General features: G+C 39.9%; 1 protein-coding gene across 6 annotated transcripts in view; it reads left to right on the top strand.

Annotated features, from left to right (window-relative positions):
* Positions 1-21471, top strand: part of rtkna (rhotekin a) — a 277698-nt gene that overhangs the window by 113068 nt on the left and 143159 nt on the right. Inside the window, exon 1 of one of the 6 annotated variants that reach the window (XM_028804657.2) lies at positions 18784-19020. The exons of the other annotated variants lie outside the window; for them this stretch is intronic. Coding sequence (XP_028660490.1) covers positions 19006-19020 — 15 coding nt within the window. The 5' untranslated portion in view covers positions 18784-19005. Of the gene's footprint in view, positions 1-18783; positions 19021-21471 lie in introns of those variants that run through there. 6 annotated transcript variants of the gene reach the window in all.

Genomic DNA, 21471 nt, shown 5'->3' with positions numbered 1-21471 from the left:
TTACTTGAGCTTTGCGTTTTTTGATCCGAGACATTTTTTCTCACGTATTTTCCGAAGCGCGTTTTATGCGCCGCCGTGTCTTCTTTTTGTTTCATTCGTGTTCGTGTGTTTGGTCCCGTTATCCGATCCGAATCGTTTTGTACCCGTGACCGTGTATGCATGACTTGTTTGTTCCTCAGCGTGTGAAATTTGTATAAGTATTAAGGAGGATCGCACTCACTGTTAATATGGAGCCTTTTCTCCAGTTGAACGGTTAATAGTGCTTTATTTTAATGAGATCCACCTATGCTGCCTAGTGTGAAGGTTTTGAGATGACGTATGTTTAATATGGACGTTTCCTTTAAATATGTGGCTTTGGGTGTCACTTCTTATTGATTTGGGGGGGGGGGGGGGGATTGTTGTTGCGCGAGCGTCTTCTTTCTTTTTGTGTTCCTGTGTCTTGTTTGAATCCCCCTGTTTGTGTGTGTCCCGTCCCTTGCTTGTAGGGTCTGTGGGGCGGTTTTGTGTTCTTTTTTTTTGTCTTCCATGGGCTTGTTGAATCCCCCTCTTGGTGTGTATCCCGTCCCGTGCCTGTAGGGTGTGTGTGTGTGTGGGGGGGGGGGGGGGTTTGGTCGTGCCTTGCTGTTGTGCGCTCGTCTGTTCTTTTTTTTTGGTGTGTTTAGTTTCGTGTGCAATGTGTTTCGTGCTTTGCCCGCGTTTGACTACTTTTTTATGTGCCTTTTCCTTTTTTCGGTGCTTGTTGCGACTCATTTCTGTGACTCCTTTTTGTATGTGCTCACTCCTTTTTTCTGTGGTCTTGTCCGCCTCTCGCGGCCCCTCATCCGCCTTTGTCGCCCTCTTTTGTCCGCCTTTCTCCGACTCTCGCGGACTGTTTTTGCGCCTGCGCCTCTCGCGGACCCTCATCCGCCTGTCTCGCCCTCTTTTGTCCGCCTTTCTCGGCTCCTCAGCCGACTCTCGCGGACTCTTTTTGCGCCTGCGCAGTACGTCTTTTTGCAGCTACGGCCCATTGCCGGATGTGCCTGCGTCCATCATCCGGTTTAGCATTCTCGGTTAGTAATATGGATCCTCCCCTACTAGCTGCCTCATGCTTCTATATATCATGGGGACGTGGATCAGCTGTGGCAATCAGCAGCTCCCGGGAACAATTATGGGTGCGGACAATTCCTCACCTGTGCACTTAAGTGAGAACCGCCCGCATCACGAATTCCCCGCGAACAGCTCAGCCACACACCACCATGCCCCCTCACTAAGCCGTGAGTGCATTGATTATTTATTTTATGGGAAAAAGAAAACTGGCAGAAGAAAGACCATCTGTGTGTGTGTGTTCTTAGCATGTTCCAATATAATATGTTCATGAGAGAAAAGGAAAGCATGGTTGTACAGAGTACCTATTACCATTCCTTCTGCTTTACTTTGCCAGGTTGGGGAAATTTCTGTGTGTATGTTTTGTACATTTTCTTTGTGCTTGCAATGACCCTGTTACTCAAAATAATGATAAACAGGCCAAAATGTACAGAAATAGATTTATTATATAAAAGGAAGAATGAACAAAGTGAGCAGACAAAATTAGCAAAAATAAGGGAAAAAAACAAAACCTGTAGCCTTGATCCTGAAGGTGTCTCCTAGTTCAAGGCAGTTAACCTTTTTTAGCATATACTTGCATTTAACTTCCATTACCTGACATACCCAAACAAAGAGAAAGACTTAATAGTAACGTGCAGATAAAGTAATATGTCTTTGAAGAGAGCACACTGAACATTTGCAAGGGAATACAAGTGAAAAATGGTGTGGGGCAAAGAGAAGAGCATGGGTTTTGGAATCAATGGGGCAGATGACAGTGGATACACAGTATCAGCAAGAGAGGACAAGTAAAGCGAGCTGTGGACACAGACAACATCCTTCCATCCATCCATTTTCCAACCCGCTGAATCCTAACACAGGGTCACGGGGGTCTGCTGGAGCCAATCCCAGCCAACACAGGGCACAAGGCAGGAAACAATCCTGGGCAGGGTGCCAACCCACCGCAGGACACACACAAACACACCCACACACCAAGCACACACTAGGCCCAATTTAGAATTGCCAATCCACCTAACCTGCATGTCTTTGGACTGTGGGAGGAAACCGGAGCGCCCGGAGGAAACCCACGCAGACACGGGGAGAACATGCAAACTCCACGCAGGGAGGCAGACAACATGTAACATAAAAAATTCAAAGTTTTTAGGTAAAGTGGGCAATTTTATTGAATATTGTATAGGTTTTTAGGCTCAAGTGATTCATCCAACTATTTTAGAAAAAAATGTATCATTCATCTCCTTTAAAAAGCCAGGTTTTCTGTGTTTCAGGCTTTTTTTGTGTATATTGTTGGAAAGTGTAAGGCAAAAGACAGGGTTTGATAATGAGAAACTGTTAGGGACCACTAGACTCATAGTTATAGAATTCTTTGGAAGCAATAATGCATGCACCATTAAAAAGCTTAATGTGAATTAAATGTGGCAGAAACCTTTGAAGAGGCAGTTCATAATTACTCCTTAATGAAGGTACCAATACTTTTTAACCTAGAAGTAAAATGTTGCTTTCGACCTAGCTTAAGAAAAATAATTGGTCTTGGAGGTGTCCTACTTTTCCATATCTTAAAATCAAATCAAGACTGTACAGTATTTCTTTTCATGCAGGTCTCTTCTAAATTTCATAAGCTTTTACGTTAACCTTTTTGTGTCTTTTTTCCTACGGCCTTCTTCTTATTTCGCTCTTAGCTCTGTGACTTTCTTCTCTCTCTTCCCTTTGATTTGTCTCCCCTGCCCCATTTCCTTCTCCTCTTTGGGTACCTCTGATCTCTATGGTTTTTTTTTTTTTGGGTCATGCACTCTTTCTCCCATGCATGCAAGCAAGATTTAACCCTCGGTTTCTTGAGCTTGCCATAGGGAATTTAATGAAGACATTTATCAGTGTTATTGGTTCGAAGGTAATGACAGATGCCTAAGGGGATGAAATGTGTGGTAGCCCCCCTTCTCCCTTCAACTCCGTGCCATTCTTCATTCTCGGCAATTTTACAGTCAATTATAGCTCTGGTCTAATAACTGCACTCTCATTGTGCAAATGTTATTTGGAGGCACCCCTGGTATTACTGCTGTCTGCGGCTAATCTTTGATGAATGATATGCAGTGGGACCTCAATCTGATTAGCCTAATTGAGTTGGAAGACCTCCTCTAATTAACAGTGGCTGCCCTGCTGTGTCGCGTGTCAGTATTTTCCACTAAGCTCTTGTCTCCTGCAATGTGAAGCGTCAAAGTGAAGAAAAAGATTTCTAATGACTTGAAGAGAAGGCCTTCTTTGTGTATGGACTGCAGAAATGGCAGTGTGTCACTCTTCTAATGCCTTTTACGCATCATGTCCCTTACATCTATGATATGGAACCTTAATTAGTTAAAATACAGAATGCTGAACATGTTGATTAAATGAGGATAGACATGCAGTCTGTAGTTGCGCCCAAGGCATGGAAAGACCTTTTGTTTTGTTTTTTTGTCTTTGTGTGTGTGTGTGTAGTGGGTTACAGAAGAGAGCCATTGCACCATGGTGACTTGAAGCTTTGGAAGATGCACTGCACACCATTGGCCAATCTCCTCAGTATCTCTTCTTGCAGTAAACTACAATATTTAATAAAACATCTTTGTCAACAAAAGATTACTATTTTATATTTTTATTCTCCGGTATCGTAAACGACTGCTTTTCATTTAAATTGTAACAGCACTGAATACATTAGGGAATTCAAAATATAATGAAGTCGAATTTAGGGGTGATTTGGGATTAGCCTTCTGTAGACAATAACTATGTCCAGTAATGAAAGTGACTAGAGATTTTCATTGTATCCTGTTTGATAATTTGGCTGCTCATTTTTAAAATGGGCACTTAAGTTAACTGTGACTGCTTTTCACCATGTAAATAATAATACTTTAGGTCTCCCTTTTTTAATAACTGGATTAATTGCTACAGTATAGATGAAGCCACTACTTTCTAAAAGGTAAAATTAAACTTACAAATTTTAAATGAAAGTATGAGTGATAATTATATATTATTGTTTTATGCCTGCCCATTATACCTAACCGGGTGAACTTGGGAAAATAAGACAGTAACTGACTTTAACTGGTGTCTGTAACTAACTGTAATTTAGTCTTGTGTTCTTAGAATTAGTACATACCTCAGTTTATATTTTGTTAAAGCTTAAAATTCACTTGTTGGGACTTATTTACACATAGGAAGAATTTGGATGACCAGGAGGATATAGAGCAACAAATGTTGTGCTTGCAGACACAATGTAACAGCCTATTTTCAACAACAAAAAGCTTAAACCTTTGTTGCCTCAATTAGTCTACTGCTGATCCAAACTAACCCAGCATGTGAGTGTTGTGGTTGGAGGTGCCTTCACACATCATTCATTGTTTTGGAGATTTAATTCAGTTGCTTATCACTGACAGTCTGTTTTCAAAAGTGCTTTGTCATTATTTCACAGTATTTCAGTAATGCCAGTTAGATGTCTTCTTTCTCATCAGTACTGGAGTTTATTAAAACAAGGTCAGCGCTGTGAAAGAAACAGAGAGAGAACGATAAAGTTTTGGGGGTCCCACCCCGTATATTCTCGGTGCCAACAATCAAAAAAATAGAGAAAATGAGTAGTGACAAAGGACTGAGCCAAAAACAATGACTGATTTGAAGAGTGGAGTGCTGGGGATTTGTAGGTGCAGGACAGGAATGGGAGGGATCTCAGATGGAAATGAGGTCTGCAGGAGGGGGGTTAATGTAGCAGCGGAAGTGGGCAGAGTCTACCTGGGCTTTCCTTCTGGTGGTCTGTGGAAGAGGGAGAAAAGGCATTAGTATCGTTCATCAACCCCTGACTCTGCATCTTAACCCCAGTTAGCTCTTAAACTGCCTCCCATGTGCAATTGTGTGACAACACTTAAGTTTTTCAAGAGGAGGGGAGTTTTAAGCTTATCTTATGAATGAACTACAGTAAATTCAACAACAAAAAACTACTTCTACTTGTATGTACCTTTGAATTTTCTCCTCTAAGAATGAAGAAATGTTATCAGTGAAGTATGACAGAGAAAATTTAGCATTGTTATTACCAACTTACACTTCATTCAAGGAAAATAAATGTAAATAAATATGCAATGCAAAGTTTTAAACATTGTGGTCAAGTCCATATTTTATTTATGATGAGGATGTATACCTACATTTAGTTTGGACATCTGCACAACATTTAGCTGTTCCAGTGTACCTGATGTTAAAATTTAATATTTAAATGTCAGGAAACATGTACAGCTCTTGTAATTGTGATTCTCATCCACTTGTTTAAATTGGGGTTACCTAGCTATTATTAAGACTTTTCCCATTTTGACCTTTAGTTTTAAATCACACCATTATCTGTTTTCAAATGACTGTCCAGTTTCAGATTCACCAGAAGCCAGGAAGGGACCATCCTCAGAGAGGGCACACTCACACTCAAACACCAACACTCTGTCATTCTCTGCCAATTGGGGGTTGTCAGTTAGCCTATCATGGACATCTTTGGGATGTGAGAGGTAACTCATAAAGATAAGGAGAATATACGGACACTGCGATAACAGTGACTAGGCTAGGATTCAAAACTAGCTTCCTGTAACTTATAGTTTACATTATCTATCTATCTATCTATCTATCTATCTATCTATCTATCTATCTATCTATCTATCTATCTATCTATCTATCTATCTATCTATCTATCTATCTAAATATTCATAATGAAATTACATCCATAATGTAATAATGTGAGTAAAAAAGTCATTGGCTCTTTCATAAAATCGTTGAGTTTATCAATTATTTTTTGATCTTTAAAAATATAAGTCCCATAGTAGCAAGTGGTGCTCCTATAATATATCTGCAGATAAATTTCTGTTTATCTAAGCAAAATTACTTCAGCTGTTGTCCAATAACAAACAATGTGACCAATTGATATTTGGCACCTGAAGTTCTTAATCTCAATTTATCATTTATCTTTTATTTTCAAGTTATCGAATTTGCAGTTGAAACTATTTAAAGTGTCCTGCAAAGAGAATGAAATGCAGTGCAGCGCAAGGTCACTGCCCTGGGCTTATGAATGACAGCAAGAGTTCTGGTGTAATGAAATCAGATACAGAGACACACACACACACACATACAAAGAAGAGTAAATGTTAAAAGGGAAACATAACATGCAAGGAAATAAAAATGAATAAACAAATACATAAATTTGTTACCATAACAAACAACTGGATAGTTCATAATTGGTTTTGTTTTGAACTATATAGCTTTTATGCATTTATCCATCCATCCATCCATCCATTTTCCAACCCGCTGAATCCGAACACAGGGTCACGGGGGTCTGCTGGAGCCAATCCCAGCCAACACAGGGCACAAGGCAGGAACCAATCCCGGGCAGGGTGCCAACCCACCGCAGGACACACAAAAACATACCCACACACCAAGCACACGCTAGGGCCAATTTAGAATCGCCAATCCACCTAACCTGCATGTCTTTGGACTGTGGGAGGAAACCGGAGCACCCGGAGGAAACCCACGCAGACACGGGGAGAACATGCAAACTCCACGCAGGGAGGACCTGGGAAGCGAACCCAGGTCTCCTTACTGCGAGGCAGCAGCGCTACCCACTGCGCCACCGTGCCGCCCTTATATGCATTTATTTAATTTTTATTATATTTCTAATTTTGTCATATATAGTGTGATATGTGGCCGGCTTTTCATTCCGGCCAATACCCCCAGGCTGCCAGGTGGAGCTTTCCCTGCAGCATGGACGTGCCCCGAGTTCCAGCAGGGACTCATGGACTATGTAGTTTTTATGCACAGCCCTGCTGGATGCCTTGGGGACCACCAGGAGTCGCTGTAGGGAAGCCCGTAGACTCTTACATGCCCTATAACCCGGAAGTACGTCATAATCCCAGGACAGGAGGAAACGGTGTGCTTCCGGGTTGAAGAAAAGGACTGTTTACCCTGACCCGGGAGGAATAGGGACTTGTGGGTTGTGGAACAGGAACCACTTCTGGGTCAGGGAGTATAAAGGACCATGGGAAAGCCCAGTACGCTGAGCTGAGCTGGGTGGAAGGGTGGCAACGCGTCTGGGAGAGGAGGATTGGTTTTTGTATTGATTATTGATTTATTTATGAGTATTGTGGAGTGTAGGGTGCTTGGTGCACATTATTATTATACAATAAATAATAATTGGATTTTTATCTGGTGTCTGACGTCTGATCAGAGGGTTCAAGGGGTCACGGAGACCTCAGTCTTTCACAATAGACAGGTATCCATTTATATAATCAGTTAATTGTAAACTTCAGGACATATTTTTTAATACATACTCCATTTTATCAGCACTGTAACAGTATAGATTTGAAATATGGTCTTAGTTGATGTTGTTTTTCCCTGGAATATTTAAAGTTATATGAATTGATTGAACTGAAGTAGTATGCCTTATTTTTCTTGGGATTAGCTCTTTTTTACATAAATGATAAGAGCTGTCAGTTTTGATTATGTGTTTAAACTGTATGGTGCAAAAAAAAAAAAAAAACAAATTAAGGTGGGACAACTCATATGCTCCAATCCATATGGGACAGTCATCTTCTAAAACCCATAATATTAGTTCTGCGGGAGAAAGAATTAGATCACCTGAAGAATAATGTGCTAATTCTTCTTAGCCTGAATCACTATTTCATAAAGGAACTTGTGGCTGACCTCTCCACTTTCCATTTTGTTTAACTCACAATAGGCTGATATTGATTACTAACTAAATGACTTGCTTGATGGGATTAGTATGGAGGCTCATTGATTACCTAGATAATTGATTGGGTTACCACTGTGTCAGGATGCAGAGTTAAGGGAAATGAATAGATGGATAGGTTTTCTACTGTTTGGTCTTTGAGGTGGTGTTGTCTATTGGCTAAAAGAGATGATGGTCAACTGCAAGGCTGTCCTTTCATTCCCACCATTAACTCACCATGTGATGCAGAGTAAGCCACTAAATTGGCAAGAGCTCTAACTGTAAAACTGCATTCACACTTAGCCTGTAAAGCACCAGGATGGTGTTCACTATGGAAATACACTGTGTAAAATATAGCTGAATTATTTTCAACTGTTCTAGGCAAATACAGGGTTATTTTTTCTTGAAATTCATTAGGTGTTAAGCACATTATTTTTGGTGTTTTATAAAAAAAGAATTAAGTAGAATTTTTTTATTGCTGTCATTTGATATGTATCCCAATAAGCCCACTTTTCTTTGAAAACATCTTTTATTCATGTGATATACATTTGTCTTGGTAGCTATTTGATCATTAAAATTAAGCATTTCAAGCACTGTAAAAGTTTCTGTGAATTGTAATATTTTGATAACTGAATTACTATATTCATAAATATGTACATTATTAATATATTTTCATATATTACCGTGCCCATTCACTTTGTAAAATACTGTTGAGTCTCAGTTTCATTTTTTTTTCTTCATATTACTGATATTGACTATATGTAGGCCAAAATGCATACTCTATTAAAAATGAACTAAATGAAATGAATCGTTTCTGAAGAGGATGGTACTGTAGCACAGCAGCTATTATGATGATTCATGGTACTTAAACTCTTCTTCATTTCTTGCCTGAAGTATTTTGCATATATTGTTGGCGTATTTTCCATGTGACAGACTTTGTTTCATCAGACATCTTTATTGCCAGTAGTTCAAAGACAGGCTGTCAGAATAATTACCGACTCAGAATTACCTTGTGTCAGTGAGTTAGTGTTACCATTATGGACTGGCACTCTAAGACTTTGGAGATTTTTTTTGGCAACCTTATCTTTTAATCAGAACTGTTTGGGTAGTTGGAGTTGCATTTTTGTACACTGGTTAAACTCTATTTCATTTCACTGTATTTTCTTAACAGACCTTTATAGTATGGACATACATGTAGAGAGGCAGTGTGGCCCAGAACAGATCCACTAAACTTTCAACAAGAATGCTACCTGTTTAATCTTTGCCTCTGGTTTTCTGTGAGACCCTGAGAGAGTCATTTAATCTGTCTGTGCTCCATTTCTAAAAATATATTTAAACTCTTGGGCTGTAGTTCAGTGCTTACAAAGTGGTTTGGGTGGAATTTAATATTGAAATGTGATATATAAAATAAAGTTTGTGTTAATGGCACATTTGCATGCAATAGCAAACCACTCCGTAGTGTAAATTAATTTTAATTCTTGCTTAGCTTTCTAAATTCTCAAAATATGCACATTTTTTAAAATTACATTCTACTTAAGGAAAGTAAAAAAAAACACAGAAATATGTCAAGTGTACTAAAAAAGTGTACAGTAATCCCTCGCTATATCGCGCTTCGCCTTTCGCGGCTTCACTCTATTGCGGATTTTATATGTAAGCATATTTAAATATATATCGCGGATTTTTTGCTGGTTCGCGGATTTCTGCGGACAATGGGTCTTTTAATTTTTGGTACATGCTTCCTCAGTTGGTTTGCCCAGTTGATTTCATACAAGGGACGCTATTGGCAGATGGCTGAGAAGCTACCCAACTTACTTTTCTCACTCTCTTTCTTGCGCTGACATTCTCTGATCCTGACGTAGGGGGATTGAGCAGGGGGGCTGTTCGCACACCTAGACGATACGGACGCTCGTCTAAAAATGCTGAAAGTTTATCTTCATGTTGCTCCCTTCTGTGCAGCTACTTCGTGAAGCGACATGCTGCACGGTGCTTCGCATACTTAAAAGCTCGAAGGGCACGTATTGATTTTTGATTGTTTGTTTTTCTCTGTCTCTCTGTCTCTCTCTCTCTTTCTCTACTCCTGACGGAGGGGGTGTGAGCTGCCGCCTTCAACAGCTTTGTGCCGCGGTGCTTCGCATACTTAAAAGCCAAACAGCCCTATTGATTTGTTTGCTTTTCTCTGTCTCTCTCTGACATTCTGTGCTCCTGACGCGCACTCCTTTGAAGAGGAAGATATGTTTGCATTCTTTTAATTGTGAGACGGAATTGTCATCTCTGTCTTGTCATGGAGCACAGTTTAAACTTTTGAAAAAGAGACAAATGTTTGTTTGCAGTGTTTGAATAAAGCTCCTGTCTCTCTACAACCTCCTGTGTTTCTGTGCAAATCTGTGACCCAAACATGACAATATAAAAATAAACATATAAACATATGGTTTCTACTTCGCGGATTTTCACCTTTCGCGGGGGGTTCTGGAACGCAACCCCCGCGATGGAGGAGGGATTACTGTAGTTCAAAATGCTTGACAACAAAAAAAAATGTAATTACAAAACAATTAAAAATAAATAAGTAAATTACCTAGAAAATAAACATTTTAGAGTTTCAAGGCCAAATGACCACCCAGTTTTACTGTGCATTTTACAAAACATGAATGTGTAAAGTTTTTCATTTCTGTTATGATGCACCCGGTCTCATCAGTAGTTGGTGCATCCTCATCCCTACCAAAATTAAATGTGGCTACAGAGTGTCTTGATCAGGTGGCAGTGGTGCAGGATGACACCACAGTAAAACAGAAAAAGAAAGCAAAGAAAAGTAGTAGTTAGTGACTAGTGCAAAGCTTACAGGCATATGACATAGCAGTACCAGTTACAATCAGCATTAAGATTAAATTATGGAAAGGCCAAATGAAAGACTTTTTTTAAAAGTCTTTTCAAATAATTCTATAGTATTAGCCCAGCATTTCTGTACTGGCTGAGCATTCCAAATTTTTGTGCATAGGAGGAAAATACTGCCACACTCTCTGAATACTAAGCAAACTAGCGTGAGAGAATCTAAGATAACAACTAGAAATGTAAAATGGCAAATATTACAAAAGCAAAAGAAGCAAATGGTTCAAAGCCTTATATACAATTAAAAGTATTTTAAAATCAATTCTATGAGACACATGTAACCAGTATAATGATAATAGGACAAGTAAAATGTGCTCACATTTTATTTGATTAAAATTTTGGCTGTTGTTTACCAATTTACAGTATGCAGCATAAATAAGTACACCCAATCTTAAAGCGAAGAAAACCAGCTGACTCCCTTTACAAGTAACAAATATAGGGTGTCCCACTCGGGAGTACAACTTTAAAAATGCGAATTACTCTGCAACGTGTGCATGTATCATCATGCAACAAGGTTCAAAATATTCCTTATTTAATGAAGAATTGATTCTGTGTCATAAAGAGGCGGGCACTATAGCGGGCGCCGCTACGGGGCAACGTGCCATACCTCTCATGCCAGTATGGAAGAGATCCGATTGTTTTGTGGAGACAGGGTGATCTCGAAAGGTTTGTGGCCACCTCGATCGCCCGATTTAACTCCCCCAGATTTTTTTCTATGGGGATATTTAAAGGGCAAGGTTTATGCAAGCAAACCCAGGACCATCGAACAACTGAAAGCAAACATTGAGCGTGAAATTGTTTCCATCGACAGTGACATGTTGCAGAGGACATTCTCAAATATGGAGCGTCGCGTTTCCTTGTGCGCGGAGGTTGGGGGAGGACATTTTCAGCACCTTTTGTAATGTGGACTTTTTTTCCACTAAATACAGGTATGTTCAGTTCTTACAACTCGCCTTTACGTTCACGCGTTCGCGAGTAATTCGCATTTTTAAAGTTGTACTCCCGAGTGGGACACCCTGTATTTTCTATTCCAATATTATGGGATTGTGTCAGCAACATTGATTTTTCAGTTATCAATGAAACATGTCAATAATAATCAGGAATTAATTTTTTAACAAAATGATAAAAGGTCATGTTTAAAACATTAATTGCATAACAAAACTGTAAAATTTACTTGCTAGGGCTAGTTCAGGGTAATTGATAAGCAGATGAACCGTCATCCTTAAACAGGTTAATCAGTTCACGTTCAGTTACGAGGGATACTTATACCATTGAATGATTCTGAGACTTAATTGCACCATATGCGACAGAGTCTAAAGACCTAAGAAGGAAAATTATTTTATCATACAAAGGAGTGTAACAATACTGGAAGATTAACAAAACACTATTATTAAGCCACAATACAGTATCAAAAGTAATACAGAACTTGACATTAACTGTCATCTTGTGATTAGCATTTTTTGCTGAAAAATGTGGAGGCAAATTACAAAGTTTGATCTGGTGAGACCAAAATCAGTCATTTTGGATCTGATGGTGCCCCAAATCTATGGTGTCACAAAGGGCAAGAAAGCATTGAAAAATGTATGGTTCCCATAGTGAGCGGTGGTACTGAGAAAAGCGCTATATAAATGTAATGAATTATTATTATTATCATTATTTCTTATATGGGGATACATGAGTGCTGAAGGTGTGGGAGAATTGTACTTCATCAATGGAATCATGAATTCACAGATGACTGCAAAATCTTGAAAGAAGAGATGCTATCTTTGCTCCACACCTTGCGCTGTAAGGTAATTTTTCAACATGGCAATAAGCCCAAACATTCTTCCTAGGTCACTGTTGCATTTTTAAGTAAGAAAACAGTAAAAGTGCTGGAGTAACTAAGTATGTCACCCACACTCAACCCTTCTGAGTACTGGGGGGGAATTTTGAAAACTTGTACAGCACTCAAACATTCACCGAGGTTATCCTCCAGGAATGGAACTGGATTGGTTGGGAGCATGCACTGATACAGCGCATTGCTGCACCCGTCACATGACAAACCACCTTAGGATCAATGCCAAGAAGGACTAGTTTAGTACTAAAAAGTAATAATGGACATACTAAGTACTAGAATAATACATAGTAGATTTTAACCCAGAATATACTCATTTTTTCCAGCTTTCCTTTAGGCAATGTTTCCTAATTTTATTATTTTAGAGATATTGATGACATATTCATCCATCCATTATCCAACCTGCTATATCCTAACTACAGGGTCACGGGGGTCTGCTGGAGCCAGTCCCAGCCAACACAGGGCGCAAGGCAGGAAACAAACCCCGGGCAGGGCGCCAGCCCAACGCAGGGCACACACACCCACACCCACGCACCAAGCACACACCAGGGACAATTTAGAATCGCCAATGCACCTGAGGAATGCACCAGAGGAAACCCACACAGACACAGGGAGAACATGCAAACTCCATGCAGGGAGGACATGGGATGCGAACCCAGGGCTCCTAACTGTGAGGCAGAAGTGCTACCCACTGCGCCACTGTGCCGCCCTGACATATTTATGTTTTTATTAAATATGTGTTTAAAAAAATGTATTTTGTCATTCAGAAATTGTAACAATAATAAGTTAGAAGCATGAATATATATTTATATTCAGAAGAGATGTACTCATTTATGCTGTATACTGTTTTCTCGCATAGTCCTGTTAGGATGGCATTACAGTAATCTATAGATGGCTAAAAAGTAAACATGTGCAGTACTATTAATTTTACAGGATTTTCAGATGTTAGATAGAACTCCTTTTATTTTATTTGTCCCCAGGAGTAAATGCCTTTTTACAGAAGCTCTTTAAACAAATAAATAACATTCATAAATAGATACACACACACAGACATATATATATAATATGTAATTGTGATGGCTGGCTGGCAGCTCAACCTTGGAATGGAAGGATGAAGGGAGGCAGCTACTTGCCGACACTGCTTCCTCCAAAACGCTAGATGGCAGCTCTTCTGGAGTGTAGCGGTACCCTGGATTCCCGCAGGGCATCCTGGGACTTGGAGTTCGATTTCTCAGCCCTGTTGGGTGCCTTGGGTGCCACCAGGAGGATCTGTCGAAGAACCTGGGGATGTATTCTTTCCTTATAGCCCGGAAGTATGAGGTAGTCACGAGGACGGAAGCCCCAAAGTACTTCCAGGGCTGAAGGAAATCTCAGTTCTTCATTAGACCCGGAAGTGCCAGCCAGTCACGTGGTTGGAACGACAGAAGCACTTCCGGGTCAAAGACTATTTAAAGGCCTAATGGGAACCCAGCAAGCTGAGCCAGAGTTGGGTGGTTGTGGACAGAGCTTGCTGGAAGGTGTGGAGGAGAGATTTGAGTATTATTTTGTGTATTTGGTTATTGTGGCGGAGGTGCTTTGGGCACTGTACGAGAAGGCAAAAGAAATGAAACAGATTCTTGGTGTTTTAAAATGTGTTGTCAGTGTCTGTGTGTCAGGTTAAGCGCTGGTATAGCCCCATCTCTCTCTCTCTCTCTCTCTCTCTCTCTCTCTATCTATATATATATATATATATATATATATATATATATATATATATATATATAGTGACATGTGAGTCAGTCATTGTCTCGCACCTGAGAGTCCAAGGGCTTTGTCCAATCAAATCCGGAACAGTCAGGGTATTTATTCAAATGGGAGCTACCACTTCAATAGACACAGACACCTATATGTGCAGTGTTCTCCCCAGAAATTTTTTCCAGCCGGGTGGCATGAAAAAGTAGCCGGGTGGGGCAGGATGGGGAAATTTGATGGTTGGGAAAATTAAATGTGCACTATCTTTATTATCCATCCATCCATTATCCAACCCGCTATATCCTAATTACAGGGTCATGGGGGTCTGATGGAGCCAATCCCAGCCAACACTGGGCGTAAGTCACGAAACAAACCCCAGGCAGAGTGCCAGCCCACCGCAGGGCGCGCACACATACTCACAACAACAACAACATTTATTTATATAGCACATTTTCATACAAAAAAGTAGCTCAAAGTGCTTTACATAATGAAGAAAATAAAATAAAAATAAAAGACAAAATAAGAAATTAAATAAGACAACACACACACCAAGCACACACTAGGGACAATTTAGGATCACCAATTCACCTAACCTTGCATGTCTTTGGACTGTGGGAGGAAACCGGAGTACCCGGAGGAAGCCCATGCAGACACGGGGAGAACATGCAAACTCCACACAGGGAGGACCCGGGAAGCGAACCCAGGTCTCCTAACTGCAAGGCAGCAGCGCTACCCACTGCGCCGCCCTACTATTTTTATTAGTTAATTATTATTTATTTTCCAATTATTAATATTATTTTAATAATTATTATTTTCCAATGCTTAATATGACTTCTTTTTTTTAAGGTTTGACACTTGTGCCAGAATATTTTTATTAAATTTAAGAAGTATCCAGTTCAGGATCCTGCAACCCTAACAAAATTTTTAATTAACAATTGTTATGACATAAACCAAGAGGCACAAGTATTGTCGCTGTCGGGAAGAAAAGTGAAAACAATGAAAAAAATGTATGGGAAACCTAATGAAGAAAAATTTAAAAATATTCTTCAAAACCAACTTGCATATGCAGAAGGTGTCTTCAGTTAAGTATTTATTCTTCTTTTCTTCCTAGAGGCCCAGTTGTCTGCAGCTTTCCCATAATCATAGTCCCCAGGATCTGGGCCCTCCAAAGAGATCAGCATGAGATTATTTAGCATGCTTTGATTCATGCGATTTCTCAAACATGTCTTGATCCTTTTAAAGGCAGAAAACCACCTTTCACATTTAGCTGTGCTCACTGGGATCACTAGCCCAATATGAGCTAAGTTGGACAACAAAGGTAATACGTCTGAAAGCATCATCAGAGAGGAAACAAAATTGTACGTTTTAATACATCTGCTTAATCCTTCAGCTGTGATGTCATTTCGTTCAGTGGCCTCTCTTTCCAGCGCAGTTATGACACTCATCATACACTGTCGTAGTGACTGTACTGCAAAGTCATGAGACAGCCATCTAGCGTCACTGGCCATTTTCAGCTTAATCTGGGGAATGTTCAGAATATTTTGAATTTCTGTTAAACCAGCCATCCTAAGTGATGAATTTTGGAAGAAATAGAATAGCTGCCTTAAGATATCATTCAGTTTTGTTAAATAAGATACAGCAGCTGCTGCTTGGGCACTTGCAAGGGCCAATCGGTGGTTTACATAGTGGCAGTTGACCAAGAGTCCAGATGTTTTATCTTTCAACAGTTTGCCACACCTTTCTGTTTCCCAATCTTAGCAGCTGCTCCATCTGACCCTAGTCCAACCAGATTAGCAGTTTTCAAGTCTAGAGTGTCCATAGTCACTCTCAGTGTGTTGGTTATAGTCTCCACTTGCCATCAATCATATTGCGGGTTGATACAAAACTAATTCTGACCTCATTAGTGACCTGGCAAACATATTTAATATAAACAATTAATTGTTTTACAATTGAGATGTCTGTGGTTTCATCATGCAGAATACTGAAAAAATTTTCAGTGTGTATATTTTTCAGTATGTTAGATTTTATTTCTGATGCTAAGACATCCAGCAGCTCTTGCATTATTCTTTCAGAGGTGTAATGTGCATTTTTACCAACATTGAGATGTTGTAAAAAGGAACAACCCATTTTTTTACAGTGTTCCAACAGCTTTTCAAACAACGTTGAATGTGGCAACTCATTTTTTGCCAACCAATACATGGATCTTAAAGCTCCCACAAAGGCATCTCTCTGTAAGTTATTTAACACAGATACAGATCTTTCAATTTGACCGATTCCAGTTTGCTCTAGTACATGCTTTCCTAAAAGGTCAGAAGAAGACTCAAAGTGCTTTTTACTTTTATCATGGTCCAGCAAGCTTTCTTTTCGAATTCTTGTGCATGGCACGTTTACCCAAGGTAACTCCCTCCTTGGGGGATGTGTGTTTGAATATTTCATGCACAATGAGCACCACATACCATTTTCTTTGACAATTAGCCAATCAAACTCTTTAAACCATTGTTTGTTTATGCCGGATAAGCGATGCTTAGATTTATCAATTGGCAGAGTGTGTGCTGAAGAGATTTACCCTGATGGACCAGCTTCTGCCATGTCTTTGTCTGAAATTGCCACATGAGGAGTTGACGCTGCACCTTCATTAGTTTGTGGCATCTCTTTTCTGAAATAACTGAGCAGTGTTGTTTTCTGAACACTTTTGTGCTCTTGTTGGTAAAACATTAGGGGAAGAAAAACTATACAGTATGTCGAAAATAAAGTTGACATGTTGACTTTATTCTCGAAATTTCCACTTTATTCTCGTCGTTTATGTTGAGAATAAAGTCGACATTTCCACTTTATTCTCATAGTTTATTTTGTCATTAAAGTAGAATGTCATAAACTAAACTTCATCTTAAAATCAATGTTTAATTTACTAGATTTTCTCAAACCCCATCATAAGGTAATGTAGTACATTAAATGCTTTATGTTAAGTGTTCCCCGACTGAGTTGTTAATCACTACGCACTTCTTAAGCGGACTTCCTCTTGCACTGAGGAGGCACCGGGAGGGATCGCCGCACAGAATGCATTCACTTGATGATATTCCTGCTCTCGGAACATTTACAATGCTAAGATAAATACTTGATATCATGTTCATGATGAAATGCAGTAAAGCATGTATTAAACCATACACGGTAGTGCTGCTTCCTCGCAGTAAGGTGTCCCCAGGTGTATGTTCAGTGTAGAGAACTTTATGGCAGGTGTGACAAGGCTCCAAAAAACTGGATATATGAATGGGTATCGCACAGGTTTAACTTAAATATTGTGTAAATGTTGGGTTCATGATCTGGTGGTCAGAGACACGAACACAGAATTCAATGGATGTTCTTCTGAGCAGGCTTTCTTTATTGCATGTGTGCTGTCTCTATTTGATGTACCAAAACCCCAATTCCTATCCTTCCTTTTTTTTTCTCCACATAACCAATCACCACACGATAACACAAAGCATTTCATGTGCTACATAATTTATGACGGGGTTTGAGAAAATCTAGTAAATTAAATATTCATTTTAAGATGAAGTTTAGTTTACGGTATTCTATTTTAATGACAAACTACGAGAATAAAGTTTCCTCCGGGCGCTCCGGTTTCCTCCCACAGTCCAAAGACATGGTGGATTGGTGATTCTAAATTGGCCCTAGTGTGTGCTTGGTGTGTGGGTGTGTTTGTGTGTGTCCTGCAGTGGGTTGACACCCTGCCCAGGATTGGTTCCCTGCCTTGTGCCCTGTGTTGGCTGGGATTGGCTCCAGCAGACCCCCGTGACCCTGTGTTCTGATTCAGCGGGTTGGGAAATGGATGGATGGATGGATGTTTTGTAGTTCAGGTGTGAATAACGCCTAGGCAGATTCATGACTTCTTTGTTCGAGTAGTGAATGGATGGTATCAAGTAGGGAACAGCATTCTGCCTGGATAGGCTCCAGCTCCCAGTTACACTGTATTTTAAAATATGGCTTCTGTGATTTAACGGAATGAAGTTTATTATACATACAGCACACACCTACATCGTGTACTGAAGGCCAAAATTAGCATGACACAACATTTACTGAGTTCCCTCCTATTGTGTATACTTGAGCGGAAACAGCTTAAAGGCGGAGTATACAAGTACTATAGTCTAATTAATCAAAGTGTTAAGGTAAAAGCAAACGGCAGTTACCAATTAAACCTGCGTTGGATCTCCGGTTATTTAAGACTGCTTTGATGCTCACTGCATGCTACCTTGTTCAATAATGTTTGATATGGAATGCAGACTTGGAGATGTGCCATGTTCTACCCTGGGGGAAAATCCTATTTATTTGTTTATCCTGCTGTTTTTTATCTTTCCATACCTGACTAACCCTTCCGTCTCCTACCCGTAGTCCGCGCGCGACCCGGTTTGTTCGCTCCCAGCGAGCCTCGGCGCGTCTCGAGTAGATGCGCGCAGTTCAGCGAGGCACAGGCGCTCGGCTCCCTGCTATTGTTAGCTTGCTGATAGATGATGTCATGCCTTTACCAATGCCCGTGCCCGCGCCGCGCCTGATATCTCCTTGTGAGGAGCGCAGCGGAGTCGGGGTCTAGAGAGGTTGTGTTAAATCGGCCTCACTCTCCGAGCTCTGCGCTCCTCTCCGCGGGCTGCGTCTCGGCACTGCAACCTCCCACCAGGGGAGATGCACCGAGTCAGATGACCTTAGGCAGTCCGGCTGGATCGGGCACTGCAGAAAAGGCGTTTGGTAGTTCAGCAGTCTGGCCGGGAAAAACGTGGAAATGAACGACACCGCGGTGAGTGAACAGAGATTGGGCACCTTAACTTTCTGCAACTCGTGACCGATAAAAAGCGATTAGCTAATGAGATTGTGTTAAGAAACACGATCATATGGGATCAGAATCATCCAGACACGAGTCGGCAAGATGGGAGGGGTGGTCGCATTCCGATACTGGTACTGGCTGCACTGCAGGGCTTCTAACGTAGCGAGAACAAGCTTCTCAGCTGCGATCAGACTGGAAGCTCAGCCTCCTGTCAATGCGTCATATAACAGATTGAGCAGTATAAAAGAACCATCTCTAATGATTAAAGATCGTGTCAGTCTTACCTTATCACGTAAAACTTTAAACTAAGGGAGCTTAAGATACTTTGTTAGTGTTTTCTGAGAGGATGGAAAGGAGGTAAGAGTCGGGAAACTACAGTACAGAATGTCCTGAAGTGGCGGGTCGATGGTGCCCAGGATTATTCATTTTCTTGCTTGTTGCGACCTTCAAGAGTTAAGTGCAATTTAACAGTAGTAATGCATGGAGGATCCAAATGAGGAAGCTGCATTTTAGCCTCATCTTTTACACCTTGTGACTACTACTCTGACTTCTGTCTAATAAAGCTTTCCTTTGACATTTTACCCTAAGGGGTGGTATTCAAATTCCATGGCCATGTTAGTTTGTTGACAGAGATGCGTGGAAATCTGCACATTTCAGCAGTAGGCCTACCCCAGACCCCCCAAAGTGTCCATACATTTTTTACTTTATACAGCAACACTGTTCTTAGTTTGCTTGTGAGAAATTTTAAGATATGACAAGAAGACACTTAAGACTTGCTGTTTGCTATTTCTCAATATTTTTCTCCAATCTAGAAAAAATCTGACCTTACTATATGAATAGTTATTGGAGGTTCAAAGAGATACTAAGTTTGTTATTTAGCTCTTGTGTTTATGGTATGATCTTCAGCCCTTGAAATGAAAAGGGTTTTTAAGTAATGGTGCTTTTACATATGCTAGCCTTGTCTCTTTCTTCTGAGGGTTTGTTGTGCCTTTCAGCTGAATGTTGTGGTGCCTGCTATGTGCTCTTCTGATCACAATTCCCTGCAAGTAAGGGCTGTTAAAAAGTCTTGTTTAGGAGCTCCTAAACAGGCTTGTGTCTCTCCTTTGCTCCTTCGCTGTCTGGGTGGCTACAATGTAGGGTCTATATGTACCGTCTCTAGTTCACACCACTGTCTCTGTTGTCTATATATTGTCAACTGTTTGAGTTGATCCATAAACACAGGGATTCAATAAGGTCAGTGGTTTATTGCAGCACTAGCCTCTCACAGTGGTGGCACAGCTTTACCATTTATTCAGTTTTAAGAAATGCCTTCCAGGTCACATTCCTTTAAGCAGATTTTTTTTCACAAGTGCTGTTAATGCAGATATTTTAATGTCCATTTTAATTGCATTCAACTGGCTTTATTCAATTTAATATTCTGCTGTTCTATCCAGACTTTGAAATTCTATAATTTATGTGTCCATGTTGCAGGGTTTTGTCTACATTATGTTGTCTGATGGAGAGAAATGTAACTTCAAGGGTTAATAGCTTGTTGAACGGTTTACTTGCAAAAAAATACATATGTATAAGGATCATGAAGATTCAGTTATAGTTAGTTTCAGTGTAATAATTAATAATAATTCAACAGTAGTTTTGCTATCCCTATTAAGATATACAGCACATGGTCTAAATGAGGTTTAGTAATTTCAAACTTTCCAGGAAGTATGGCTATCTGAGTGTGTTGTTAAGCTATCCCAAAAAATAAATAACCTCTACAATTAAAGCACATCAAAATAATCAATTCCAAAATGCATATTGGTATCTGATCTTTTTGAACAGAAGAGATTAAAAATGAAACAGGTCTAAGACAGAGGAAATTTGATAGGTTAAATATTGATTTTCTGATATTTATCATCAATCTATTTTTTAATGTTGGGAACAGTGCCACAGTACCCTGTGCCAAGCTCTTCACTGAGAAAGCAGAATGAATACAAACAATGGAACCCTGCATATTTGAAAAATCTAGCCATTTATGCTTTATTTCTAAAAAAAGTATAACTGTCTAAGTAGTTGTTGTGCACTTTAAATGAAAAGTAATTGGTTACATTTTATTATTTGATATTGGAGGCCATCCATTAATTCAGCTATTTTAGGAATTCTGTTTTTTCACTTCAGAACTGCAGAGTCTTTAAAAATCTGATTAGCACAAGTCACCCAAATTCATAAGAAATGTAATCACTTACTTCATGAAGCAGATGTACCTGTACATAATAAAGAAGAATGATGGTGAAAGATCTTTGATATATTAAAATGTGTGCTTTAGTTTAAATGTTTAAGTCTAAATATCCATGATTGCAATAGAAATTTGTCATTTTCACCCTCTGATAGAGGTCCATTGTGGGCTAGATCCCTAGTAAAGGATCAATAATCAAATATAACATCATA

Source organism: Erpetoichthys calabaricus, chromosome 7, assembly GCF_900747795.2.
Source record: "Erpetoichthys calabaricus chromosome 7, fErpCal1.3, whole genome shotgun sequence".
NCBI classification, from domain to species: domain Eukaryota; kingdom Metazoa; phylum Chordata; class Cladistia; order Polypteriformes; family Polypteridae; genus Erpetoichthys; species Erpetoichthys calabaricus.
Note: the sequence above shows the minus strand (reverse complement) of the source record. Positions and strands in the feature narration are given on the sequence as shown.